Source organism: Herpailurus yagouaroundi, unplaced genomic scaffold (assembly GCF_014898765.1).
Source record: "Herpailurus yagouaroundi ecotype Mexico unplaced genomic scaffold, PumYag 161, whole genome shotgun sequence".
Taxonomy (NCBI): domain Eukaryota; kingdom Metazoa; phylum Chordata; class Mammalia; order Carnivora; family Felidae; genus Herpailurus; species Herpailurus yagouaroundi.
The window spans coordinates 16,884,585-16,898,248 of NW_024412402.1; the positions used below are offsets into that span (position 1 = coordinate 16,884,585).

Genomic DNA, 13,664 nt, shown 5'->3' on the forward strand with positions numbered 1-13,664 from the left:
AAAACTATAAGACTTCCAGAAGACTTAAGAACAAACCTCAGTGACTTCTTTAATACTACACAAGAGGGGGTGCCTGGGTGGCTCAGTCAGTTAAGCATCCAACTTCAGCTCAGGTCATGACCTCACAGTCCAGGAGTTTGAGCCCCCCATCGGGCTCTGTGCTGACAGCTCAGCTGACAGCCTGGAGCCTGCTTTGGATTCTGGGTCTCGCTCTCTCTCTGCCCCTGCCCCACTTGTGCTCTGTCTGTCTCTCTCTCTCTCAAAATAATAAGTAAAGATTTAAAAAAATTATAAATAAATAAATACTACACAAAGAGCACAAACTATAAAAGAAAAAAATCAATAAATTGGGATTGATCACATTTAAAAAACATTTGACCTTCAAAAGATAAGGTTAAGAAAGTTAAAAGGCATAGACAAATAGAAGGTATTTGCAAAACATAGGACTTAAGACTTATGTCTAGAATATATGTGTGAAATTAATTAAACAAGGAGGCCATTAGAGTGATGTGGTTTCAATGATTTAGAAGCCTACTAAGCAAACCAAAATCTAAGTCTCTAATGCCTCAAGGTTAAGAATTCAAACCAAAGAACAACCAATCACAAACAGCCAACTGGCCTTTCCCAAATAATACAACCACTTAAGCTATAGTTAATCAACTTCCTTCTTTGCTTCTCCCTTTTCTATGTAAAAGTCTTTCCTGTAGCTCCTGTTGGTGGAACACTCCTAACCACTTTAGCTTTGGCACTGTCCTATTTGATTCTTACTCAAGTAAACTCTTAAAAATTTAGTATGCCTCATTTTATCTTTTAATGTAAAGAATAATAACAATTTAGGTGCGCCTGGGTAGCTCAGTCGGTAAGTGTCTGACTTCAGCTCAGGTCATGATCTCGCGGTTTGTGAGTTCAAGCCCCGCATCAGGCTCTGTGCTGACAGCTCAGAGCCTGGAGCCTATTTCGGATTCTGTGTCTCCCTCTCTCTCTGCTCCTCCCCCCACTCATGCTCTGTCTCCCTCTCTCAAAAATAAATAAAAACATTTAAAAATTTTAAAAAAAGAATAATAACTATTTAAAAAGAATACAAACACCACATTAAGAAAGTGGGCAAAAGATTTAAATGCGCTCTTCACTGAAGAAGATACACAGATGGTAAATAAGTACATGAAAAGATGCTCCATATCATATGTTACTAAGGGAATTCAAATTTAACCCAAATAAGACACTCCATATACCTACTCAAATGTCTAAAATGTAAAAGGCTCTGTCTCTTTCTGACCCTCCCCTACTCGCAAACATGCTCATCACTCTGTAGCTCTTTCTCTCAAAAATAAATAAATAAATATTATAAAAATAATAAAATAAAAGGCCATCTATAACAAGTGTTGGTGAGGATGTTGAATAACTGGAGCTCTCAAACTGGAAAACAGTTTGACAGTTTCTTAAAAAGCAAAACATACACTTACCATATGACCCCGACGTTCCACTCATAGGTTATTTTACCCAAGAGAAACAGAGACATATGTCCACAAAAAGACTTAGGCAAGAATGTTCATAACAGCTTTATTTGCAATATTCAAAAACTGGAAACAACCTAAACGTCCATCAACAGGTGAATGAATAAGCAAATTATGGTATATCTATATAATGGAATCCCTCTGCAATAAAAAAGAATGAACCATTGATACAAACAACAAAATGGATGACTATCCAAACAATTATACTGAGTCTTAAAAAGCCAAACCAGGGGGCGTCCGGGTGGCTCAGTCGGTTGGGTGTCCGACTTCAGCCTAGGTCATGATCTCGCCGTTCCTGAGTTTGAGCCCCACGTCAGGCTCTGTGCTGACAGCTCGGAGCCTGGAGCCTGTTTCAGATACTGTGTCTCCCTCTCCCTCTCTCTGCCCCTCCCCCGTTCGTGCTCTGTCTCTCTCTCTCAAAAATAAACATTAAAAAAAAAGCCAGACCGGCCCCCCCCCAAAAAAGAGTGCATGCTGCATGACTCCATTTATAGGAAATTCTAGAAAATGCAAATTAATCTATAGTGACAGAAATGGGTTGCCTGGAGATTGGAGGGTGAAAGAGAGTAGTAACGGAAATGTTCAGTATCTTGATTGTGATGATGGTTTCACAGATGTATACATATGTCAAAACTTATCAAATTGAACACTTTAATATGTGCCATTTATCATATGCCAATCATCCTTCAGTAAAGCTATGAGAAAAAAAGAAAACCATAAAATGAAATGAAATAAAAGAATAATACACCATGACCAAGTTGGGTTTATCTCAAGAATGCAAAGTTGACTTAATATTTGAGAATCAATTAATGTAATTTATCATATTAACATAATAAAGGATAAAACTACACATGTAATCATCTCAATAGAGGCAGAAAACAGAAATAATTAATCTTCAGAGAAATAACACAAGAAAACATGCCACAATTTAGTCCAGGTTGAAAGGGCCCACTAAGTATAATGTAGAATGAATGGGAGGGGGGGCACACACTACAAGGCACATCACTGGAAAATTTCAAATGAGAAAGAAAAAAGAACATCCTGAAAGCTAGTCACATATAAAAGAAGGAGAATCAGAATGAATTTGAGGGCTTCTCAACAGCAAGTGAAAGCTGGAAGATAAGAGAACAATGCCTTCAGAATTCTGAGTAAAAAAACTTTTTGCAACCTAAATTAACTATCAAGTCAAACTCTCAACCAAGTACATGACAGGACAATAAAGACATTCTCGTATATTCTAAAAAAGATATTCTTCTGTACCCTTTCTCAGAACATACCGATTTTTTCCCCACAAAACAAGGAAATAAACCCAGAAAGATAAAAAACTATGGCAGTCAGAAGGCAGGGAGAGAGTCAGGAAGGATCCCCAGGATGAAGGTGAAGGCAAGTCCCAGGGACAACAGCTGGGCATCAGATCTAGAATACAACCAGACTAGTTCATAGCAGAAAGACGACAGTACTAATTTGGATGCTTCAAGACCAAACAAAAAACAAAAAAAAAAAAAAATTCTGAATTGATAGAATATCTGATTTATTTAACCATATTGTGAGATTTAAATTTCACTCCATTTGGGATTGAACTATTGATAAATAGATATACAGAAAACTAAGCAAAACAAAAACCAAAAAACAAAGTCAAGTCTTTACTCCGGGTTAAACAAAAAGTGGTACAAGAAAGGAAATATTTTTATACAACACTACATGATTCGGTAAGAAATAGTATTTACATAGTTACAACAGTATATATTTTGAGTATTGATTTCACTATATAAATTGGTGACAATCCTATGAGAAAGCTAAGTGTGAGTATTTGAAGTGGTGTAAAAGAGTTAAACTTATCTTCCATCATGCAAAGTTAATAGATAACAGCCAAAAACTGTTTGTTTTAATCATCAAACAGCAATATAAATGTATTACTTAGGAAATTTGAGATATATGCCAAAGAAATCAAAGTGGTTGCCTCGGGGCACCTGGGTGGCTCAGTCAGTTGGCTGACAGACTCTTGGTTTCGGCTCAGGTCATAAGCTCACTCTTTGTGGGTTTTAGCCCTTTGTTGGGCCCCATGCCAACAGCACATGGCCTGCTTGGGATTCTCCCTCTTCCTCTCTTTCTGCCCTTCCCCCACTCTCCCTCTCAAAATAAGTAAATAAATGTGAAAAAAAAAAGCGGTTGGCTCTATGGAATAGGGAAAAGATAAGGCAGGAGCTGCTGAAGTGGTTTTTAAGGTCTTACAATATTTCTAAAGTATTATCTGACTCTTAAAGCCATGTACATGTGTTATTTGATCTTCCAAATGCAAAATGTGATTCTCTTTGCTGTCACAATCCAACAGTTTCCATAATTCTGATTATATCACTTATAGTCAGAAGGACAAGGATAAAGACGTTCAAGAACAAACACACCTGATTCTTGGCAATGAACCACTTAAGTAGAAGAGGAGCTAGGAGGGCTTGCTAGAAGAAGCCTACCAGCTGTGTGCATTCAGCAAGCCAAGGGCATTGGGTCAGTCGCTCTTTTATAAAAGTACAGAGCACTGGTTAATCTAGCAAATCATTTAAACTGAGGTCAGTTAAAAGAGCTTCTACTGTAATGAATCCAGATAATAAAGGAGATGAAATAAAACAGCCTTAATCCATCCACTTCTGCTACCCTGTCATTTTCCCATGGGTTAGATGGAAGAAATTCTACAAGGAGTGGAACTCAAGATCATCCTTCTCAGGGCCATTCAATTTGCCCTGAAATATTAACCCTCTTGAGGGAAATCTGCAAACGAGGATAAATTAGAGTCCTTGTGAAGGGCAGGCGGTCTTATACATCCTTTGGCTTAATCCACAAAATTAGTTGGAAAGGGAGCCAAAGAGACAAAGCGAAATCTGCCTTTTGCACCGTGATGGGCCTGATTTCATTTCAGTAACTAGATTTAGTCCATGGTTGCCTCCTTGTCCTTTGCATTTGGGATAAGGATACATATAAGCATTTCAAGAGAAAATGAGCAGTCAGGAATCAAAACAGGAACTGAGACACAGCCTCCTATAGCCACGATGAGTAGGCTTGCATCAAATCTCCGAGTCTTGAAGTCACCATTTTACCTGTCCCACTCAATGAAACCTTGAAGTTTTGAGATTTCGGGATTGCTAATTATTCGAAGAGTTAAGAAGGATATACAGCCACCTTTACAACCAATCAGGCAACTGCTGATCTTTTTGCTGTGCTATTTTGGGCAATGATCTGCAGAAATTTCTCTCTTGCTTTTTCACTTGGACTCAATTCTGGAGCACCTATGAAGATTAGATCCACCTTCCTTTCCCTCATTTGCTGAGCCAACAGGGCTGTGACAGCCCTTCGTGATAAGAAATCGTCAAATTTCCTTATAGCTGAAACTAGAAAACCAAGCAAGGCAGAAACTGGCTTTTAGTGTGGACAAAGCCATTAAATAATTTTACCTTCCTATATGTAGATTCAGCTAGGAGGGGCCATTCGGATCTTCTGAAAGGTCACTCCCCATAGCCTATGCAGATCAACAAAAAAATAAGTATTCTCTTCATTCAGAAGCCCTTAGGCCACCTTCTTCTTTTTTTTTTTTTTTAATTTTTTTTTTCAACGTTTATTTATTTTTGGGACAGAGAGAGACAGAGCATGAACGGGGGAGGGGCAGAGAGAGAGGGAGACACAGAATTGGAAACAGGCTCCAGGCTCCGAGCCATCAGCCCAGAGCCTGACGTGGGGCTCGAACTCACGGACCGCGAGATCGTGACCTGGCTGAAGTCGGACGCTTAACCGACTGCGCCACCCAGGCGCCCCTAGGCCACCTTCTTCTTTGGCATCAGTAAGCACAGAATGTGACTCTGGTTCAGCCACAAGAACGGCTTCTCGGTCGAGTCTATCAACGTCTCATTGGCCCCTCCCCACTGAGTGGCCACCTCACTAATGTCTAGGCCCCAACTCTAGCCATTAGCCAGGCTTTGAGTTTGCCACAAATCTATCAGCACCTGCCATCTTGTTTTTGGTGAGGCTGAACTCTTCCTTTTGGATAGGAAAACCTGATTCTTTTTAAACCATTATTATTTGAACATGAGAAGCCTGTGATAGTCACTCTCCTCCTCTTCAGACCACCTTGTTTTGCATGTTGCAGTACACAGATCAACAACAGAGTAATTTGCATTTATACTTTTTACAGACGGCCATTCGAGTCACCTCACAGACACTGGATGTCCCCTCATCTAATTCTTCACCTCCTCCGTAACTCCTGTCTTACCAGCAATGTTTTGGAGCTATGGGTGAGCTTCATTACCTAATGGGTAAGACTGTTGAATTAATGAATGTTTTTCTAACTGGAATCCACATCTTCTCAAGCCTTATCAAGTAAGGGGCCCCAGAGAGGTACCTCGGTGTCAGAGCTGTTGCCATTCAGAGCCTCCATGTTTGGGTCCCTCCAGTCTTCTGAGAGTGAAGGGATGTAATTGTCTGTCAGAGCATCCCAAACCCTGTAAACAAAGAGAAGCTCTCATTAGCACACATCTGTGGCCTGGCCCCGCCTGGAGGAAGGAAGAGCTGGGCCAGGGGAGGAGAGAGGCTTCTGTGTGTGCCAGGCTGAGATCATCTGCCTTCCAGCATGCAAGAGCAAAGCAGCTTAAAAACTGAATTAGAGGCACTACCAGGAGAGAAAGAGCCAAGAGAATGGGCCCTGGTCAGGGACTGCAGCTTCAAAGGTGTTCGCTTAAGAGGAGAGGAATTTCTCACCATTGAGACACAAATGGTAGAGTCTACGATCAAACCACCTCAGGCAATAAATAAATTGCCCCTGAAAATAAATCTGCCCCTCAACCAAATGGTTCATGACTCACGAACCTGAGAAATGCCCATGTTTCCTTTCCTTTTCTGTGGGCAAAGAAGAGTGAGAGAGAAAGAGGGGGAAAGAGGGAGATAGTGATGTAAGTAGGTAGGTAGGTAATCGACAGATGGATATCTGGGCAGATCTTCTGGCTGAATCTCTTTGAGATCAGGGCCACCATAGAGTTTAGGTGCATTTCAATTTCAGAGGCCTGCAATCTAAATGGTCAAGAATTAAACTCCCTGACATCTAATGTAACTAAAGGGATAATGCCAATGCTGTTAACGCTTACTAATTACCCAAAATGTTCTAGCGAGCCCGTGGTGGCATACTCCCCCAGCTCCAGCAAAGTAGAGTGTAAGTGTTCCCTTTCCCCATCATGGACACTGCAAGGCAAATGTATGAAAGGAACCGATCAATACACCTCTAACAATTGGGTTGTAGTGAGGGAAGACGGGGGGTCCCTTTATTACATGGCTTTAAAAAGTTCTGATATGTACATTATAAGAAAAACTTTTCTATAATTTGTGTCATTTAATTCTCTTATTTCAGAAATATTTCTTTGGGGGGGAGAAAAGGAGGGGTTGGGGGAAAATCCTAAAGTCACAAACTCTCACACACAGGAAAATAAACAAAGGAGTCAACATCCAGAGATTAATGTAAATCAGTAAACCAAGTTCCTAAAATAATGTCATCCATGGAAACCAGTGACACTTGAGTTAATATTAGCTAAGGATAAATGAGGGCTCTAGGCAATATCCTTCAGGTGCCTATGCATGTCAAACAAGGTATAAGAAGGTAAATTGTATTTAGACAGACTCACATGAAGAAGCAGCCATTTAAAAGTAAGCAAATATGTATATATGTGGATCAAATTCAAAACATGACAGAATACGGTGTGAGACGCTGAAAAGGTAAGTGCAAGGTGGACAAGAGCACAGACAGCTGACATTAGGAGAGGCGAGTTCTCTTAGCATATGTCAAATCGGGAATAATATATGATGCATGGGCATAGAGCAAGGAGACTTTCCCAGTGCACAAAGCATACAGTCGGCGATGCAACACATTAAAGGAGCTCAAGAAAGCACAATTTAATAGCAGTGCTTGGGTTATCCGCTGACTCATTATTTTCCTGCAATTACAAGCAAGCACTTTGAGAGGACTCATCAAGTGTTCATTAGACATCCATTCAGCAGGATTTTAGTCTGCTTCTTAAACATGGGTGATAATCCAATCTCCATCAGGCACTATTAGAGCTTCATTAATCCAGCCTAATGCTAAATGCAAGTCTCAGTAGCACTGTACAGCCAAGAGGCAAAGATGATTTGCTCCGTCCAAGACAAAACTCCAAGCACCACACCCAGTGGGGGAAGGCCAGACTCCTCCTTGCATTACATTCTCTGCCGCAAGAATCAACAACAAGCATGCAAGCACTGACCTTCGGATTTGTCCCTGCAGCAAGTGCCTGGAAAAATAAAATTCAGCAAAGCCCAAAATAGGCGGGAGCCTTTTGTGTCTCTCCTAGGCTGGCTGGAAGCTGGGACTTTTAATGAACTGCACACTTTCCAATGACCTTGAAACTGTTTCTGTCCTTCAAATGACAACTGGGGGGCTCTCTCAAATTATTTAGGGAGTGGCGGTTTTTCTCGTGTGGGCCTTGGCTGACATACTCTGGATTTCACCTTCTAACTCTAGATTTTTATGACAATTCCCTACACCATTTTCTCCTCGGGCTTTCGAGCCATCCTCATTCTTTCCTGTTTTGTCCAGATTTTCTTCTTTTCTGAAGTACTCTTTATCCAATACTAACCCTAGCAGTCACTACTTAATGGCCACTTACTATAAGTCAGGTACTCTCTTCTAAACCTTTGTGTGAATTAATTCATTCAATCCTCACAACTCTGTAAGGCAGATCCTAAGGTGGAAAAAAAAAAAAAAAAAAAAAACCTAAAACAGACAAGTCAATTAACTTGTCTAAGGTCACACAGCCAATAATGACAGAGGTGGGATTTGTAACCAGGCCATACGGCTACAGAGCCCTATATTCCTAACCACAAAACTATCCCAAGTCTTTATCATTTTGTGACTGGCTCGGGCACGGGCATCAGAGTAATATACCAAGTTCCCAATCACAAGCTAGAACAGCAATTCAGAAACCAGCTCTGCGTGAAAGATCTCTAACTACATTATTCTTGGACATAGCGCTTTCATCAGTCTACAAAAGGAGGAATGGCAGGGGCAGCGGGGTGCGTGACTGCTTCCTGTCTATCTCTCCAGCCCCAGTGAAGGTTAAATGGAAGGCGAAGGCAGAACACTGGCGGCAGGCTGGCAGCCAGAGCAGACCGGGTGGTGGGAGGGAAAAACACAAAGCTTTCTGTGAGGAAGAGAATGGGAAGGGCTTTTCTTCCTCGACGCTCCCCCACCCCCCGCAGAGAGGCTATCTGTTCTATCCTGAGCAGGGGCCTTGGGCATGAACATACTCCCTTTTATAGTCACCCTGAGGTGGACTGTGAAATCCTTTCCCCGAGAAGTGTCCTGCCACTCGCTCTTATCTTGGGGGAAGGAGACTCTGAATGTTATCTCCTATATCTGTTATCAAAGAGCCAAGATTAAACAGGTCGCCTCAATTCCTGGCTTTTGCTGCCACGGCACCCGCGATTCAATTTGCTCTCTCAGTCCCTATAGTGACAGAAAAGGCTTTTCTTATGGCTGTTTTATAGCCTGGGCTCAGGTGCCTATGGAACTGACTAAGCTATCTTTCGCCACACAGGGCTGGGGATTTGTAAAGGGAAGCTGGCACCGGGTGAACACACCCAACAGAATGGGTTGTGACAAGACGCACATACACAAAGATCTGGGTCTACTGGCCATCATGTGGCCATCAAGGTTACATGAATCCTGCCCCCCTCCACACCCCTCTGTTCTTGACAACATGGTAGGCAGCTAGCCTAAAGGGCTTATTAGAATTCCAATTTGATAACATTTCCCTTAAGCCCCTCCAGGTTGGCTACTGCCCTTATCCAGTGTCTCGTGTCCAATCAAACCAACAGCCACATTTTGATGTGTGTTCACGCGAGTACACTTTCGCTGCTAAGACTTAGGAACTATTATTAGCACATAATGACTTTGAACAACTTTTTAGATTCTTTCAAGCACTGAAATAGAATCAATACTACCTTGGCCTTCCATAGGGGGAAACTGAGCCTCTGAGAGGATAATTAACTTTCCTCAAAATCACGGTTATCCATCCACTTTCCATATCCTGGTTGTGTGGTATTTACTTGACTTCACCTTCAAGTATGGCTGACTACGCACCATGTATTTATTGTGTAGACTTACTTTTAGCACCTTTCACCCAATAATTCTATCTGCAGAACAGCAAATAGTGATTGTTCTCACAAGTTTGGCCCCTCTTTACCTTACAGGTGCCTGTAAGAGGGCGGATTGTAATCCCAGTGAGGCAGGTGGTGGAGGATTGTCCATTCCCCTTCTGTAACGGTCCCCTAGAGAGGCTCTGGCCTCCAAGTTCAATCTCTTATGAGACAGGAAGGATGATCACACATATGCAAAGAGCAGATTCTGGAAGAGTATCCAAATTTAAAACCAGGAAAAATCTATTCAAATTTGACTCTCTTGTAATGCCTAATACTTCCATTCCCTGATAAATCAGAGAGAAGTTGACGTCTCAGCCAATTCCCTATTAGCAAAATAGTTCCAAAGGAGGACTAGAGAAATCCAAACTCTAAAGGGAATGACCACATTTGCTTTATGATTTGTGCTCTCTTGAAGGAGGTTAGTTTGACCGAGAAGTTCACTGCTTTTGTTTTATGTTTTTATTATGTCCTGCTAACCCACCCAACACACTTTCAATTCATTTGTGGAGGAAATATCCATCCAATTTGCAAACCTAAGGAAGTTTATTACAAGCTATGCTCAGGAGAATCACAACCAGATTAGATATTAAATTATCTTTTCCCTTACTTCATCATAACTTTACAGTTGAAGTATATGAATAGGTATCTATAAACAACGTGTATAATTTAACTCTGATTTTTAAGTTGGAAAGGTTTAAATACATTGACCACCTTGAAAGCACAGTGTTAATTTTTCTCTTCCCAGATTCCTCCCTCTACACTATCCCCAAATTGTATTTTATCTCTAAGGAACTATTCAACCTTTGGTCTTTTAGCTGAGGCAGTCAATGAGGCAGGCAACTCAGAAAAATCAGGGTGAGGAGACCAATAATCCCATGTGATGGTAATTAACATTGAGTGGCCTCTGCTAATGTGCTAGAAGAGAGTAAGAACTTGCTCACCGGGCCTTCATCCTTAATGAGGCAGAGGGGGGCTTAGATAGGGGAGGAATGATTTGTTGGAAGCAAAAGGAATGGGACGCATCTTAAAATGTCATTTTCAGAGCACAGCCTGGGTGAGGTAAGAAATTAGGTTCTTTCCAAGTCTTTAGCCCTGCTTCATCAAGATTGAGCTCTGGAGGTTTCAAAGATGAGGACCCACGCAGTCAACTAAAGTTAAGTGACTAGCCCAAGGTCACACAGTGAGTTAGCGAGAGTATGAAAATTATAATTCATAGTCTTTTGTATTTCTAGTTCATTGCCTGGTGCAATGAACTATAGTGAAAAAATACTCTGTATAATAAAGCCCCAGAGCCATTCTTTTTAGACTTACAGGAGTTGAACAAATTAATAACGGGCTCAGAATTTAAGAAAAAATCAGTTTGAAACTTAAAATTGAATTAAAACACATAGCCCACAGTTACAGTACTGGTCACCAGGGTAAAATGTTCTCTGTGATCATGACTTCAGGCTAACATTAATTAAAAAGAAAAGAAGGAAATGGTGTGGACCTGGAAATCCGTTACCTGTACCTACAAAACTAGCTATTATTGTTCACCCAATTCATTCGACATTCAGTATTCCATTCAAAAACTATTATTTGAATACTTATGACACACCAAGCCCTGTATTAGACATGGGGATATAATAGTAAGACAGACACAGAGTCCTTGTATACTCACAGAGTCATCAAGCGAGCAACTATATCCCAAACAGGTCAGGTTTAATTGTCTGGGACACACCTTTCACCCCACTTATTTATGGGCAACTCTTGCCACTCAAGTTCATAAAAAGAGAAACCAAAAGCCCAGTTCTCCCAAGTCCCATTATAACCACTTGACATTTGTTGTGTGATTCCATAAGAACAATTGATGCTTGGGGTGCCTGGGTGGCTCAGTTGGTTAAGGGTCCAGCTCTTGGCTCTTGAGTTCAAGCCCGTGTCCTCATTGGGCAAAACCTACTTGGGATTCTCTCTCTCGCTCTCTCTCTCTCTCGCTCTCAGTCTCTCAAAATAAATCAATAAACTTTAAAAATAAAGAACAATAGGGGCACCTGGGTGGCTCAGTCGGTTAAGCATCCAACTTCGGCTCAGGTCATGATCTCACTGCTTGTGAGTTCGAGACCCACGTCGGGCTCTGTGCTGCCAGCTCAGAACCTGAAACCTGCTTCAGATACTGTGTCTCCCCTTCTCTCTGCCTCTCCCATGTTCATTCTCTGTCTCTCTCTGTCTCTTAATAATAAATAAATGTTTAAAATAAATAAAATAAAATAAAATAAAATAAAATAAAATAAAATAAAATAAAATGCAAACACAAGGGGCAGCTCTTCCTGCCCACGGGTCCTGTCCCTGTGCTTTAATTAAAAAAAAAAAAAACCCAACTCACCTTTTTAAGAAAGAAAGAACAATTGATGCATATTTTATCTCTACAGGGAATTCAGGCCTATTTTTACTAAGTGCCCAAAACACCCTTCTTTAATTTATGTTACAAATTATCCTCTTCTTTTTCTAGTCCCTCCTCAAACAGCAGTTTTCTCAAATCCCTTTTCTTGACTACTGTTAAGACCCTAAAAGGGGACTAGTAAGTGACACAGGGAATCTGTATACTCAAAAGCCATGTCACCTAATTATCACCTTTATTTTGGCCCAAGGTAATCCCCTGGGCTGTCAGTTCAATTTGTATGCTTTCTTATTTGGATATATCTTAACATTTGTAGATGATTTTCCAGTCCTGAGGGGGGATTTGTTAAGTTTGGAGATTTTCATAATTCTCGTGTTTCTTGAAGCAAATTGTTCCAGTGACAGATTCCTCCGTCACAGTTAATTAATTTCTTTTCTGATCCTTATTTCTAATATCTGGGTGGATTACTACTGATACAAAGAAACAGAAGATAGATGGACCCTAAAATGGATCATGCTCCTAAAATTCTATTTTGTACCTAAGAAAATCTATTTTCTAAAAAGTCTTCATTCCTCTAAGATTTCAATTTTAGAAAACTCTCCAGGTCCCTGTAAAGGGACATCATAGAATAATGTCAGCAATTACCAGGGCCCTGCCCCACTGACATGAAAGCATAAGTGATATGCCATGAACCCACAGACACGAGTTCTATGTCAAAGAGCCCCAGACTACAGGGCTCATGTCTGAAGCAACAGAGGGCAATTAAGACTTCTTACTCCTCATCCTGCAGGGTCTCTTCCTCCTCCTGGATCTGGAATTGGTTCTTCACAGGAGCCAGGGTCTCCGTCTTGGCGTTGTAGTTCCGGAAGCAGACATTGAGCTTCTCATCAAATTCGTTCACGAGGTCCTCCATGGACTTGAAGCTGATTATTTCCGAAGAAAAATTCTCAAGCTCAGAGAGGGAGGGATCCTCTAGATGGTGGGGAGATGAGCCATAGAAACACTGTGGTTTCTCCTCCCGGTCCTCCGAGCAGCAGGGTCGAAGGTCCTCAAACTCTTCATCCAAACTCACCAGTGGAGCCTCCATTCTCTCACAGCAATAGGACAACTGTGACTTTCAGGATTCGTGGATCTAGGAGAAACAAACAAGGTAATGTGAGCTTGGACCGGGCTTTTGTGCCGCCTCTGCTGAGGAACCATAACCACATAATCCATTAGTCTGTATCCCTCTGAAAAAGGAAGACTCCACTTTCCAGGCATCCGTCACTTCTGTACTTCCTCGCTATCATACACTTGACCTTAGCAAGTTACTTAATTCTCTGTGCCTCTCTTTATTCTTCTCGAGACAGAAATAATAATCCTCAAGGGATTGTCTTAAGGGTGAAAGAAGTAAAAATACAGGTAAGTGATTAGAACAGTGGCTGGCAGATAATAAACATCATTGTTGTCCCATATGTTCTCTGTTTATAATAATAATCATAATAATTGTTATTAATAATTATTATTATTATTGCCATAAGTCCACATCCTTAACCATGTGCTCTGAAAACCGGAAGTCTTTCATAACT

The 13,664-nt window shown here is 41.1% G+C and overlaps 1 protein-coding gene and 1 long non-coding RNA gene across 2 annotated transcripts in view; both read right to left on the bottom strand.

Annotated features, from left to right (window-relative positions):
* The window catches only part of FEZ1 (fasciculation and elongation protein zeta 1), a 38,906-nt gene extending 25,653 nt beyond the window's left edge, over nucleotides 1-13,253 (bottom strand). The window contains exons 1-2 of the mRNA XM_040483443.1: nucleotides 12,873-13,253; nucleotides 5,899-5,998 (exon numbers count right to left, since the gene is read on the bottom strand). Of these exons, the coding sequence (XP_040339377.1) occupies nucleotides 5,899-5,998; nucleotides 12,873-13,183 (411 nt within the window). The 5' untranslated portion in view covers nucleotides 13,184-13,253. The remainder of the gene's footprint in view (nucleotides 1-5,898; nucleotides 5,999-12,872) is intronic.
* LOC121035594 (uncharacterized) lies at nucleotides 3,029-5,892 on the bottom strand. Its single transcript, XR_005792980.1, has 2 exons — nucleotides 5,324-5,892; nucleotides 3,029-5,078 (listed from the first exon to the last, which is right to left on the bottom strand). It is a non-coding gene; the product is annotated as an uncharacterized LOC121035594 (long non-coding RNA).
* Nucleotides 13,254-13,664: the final 411 nt, after the last annotated feature.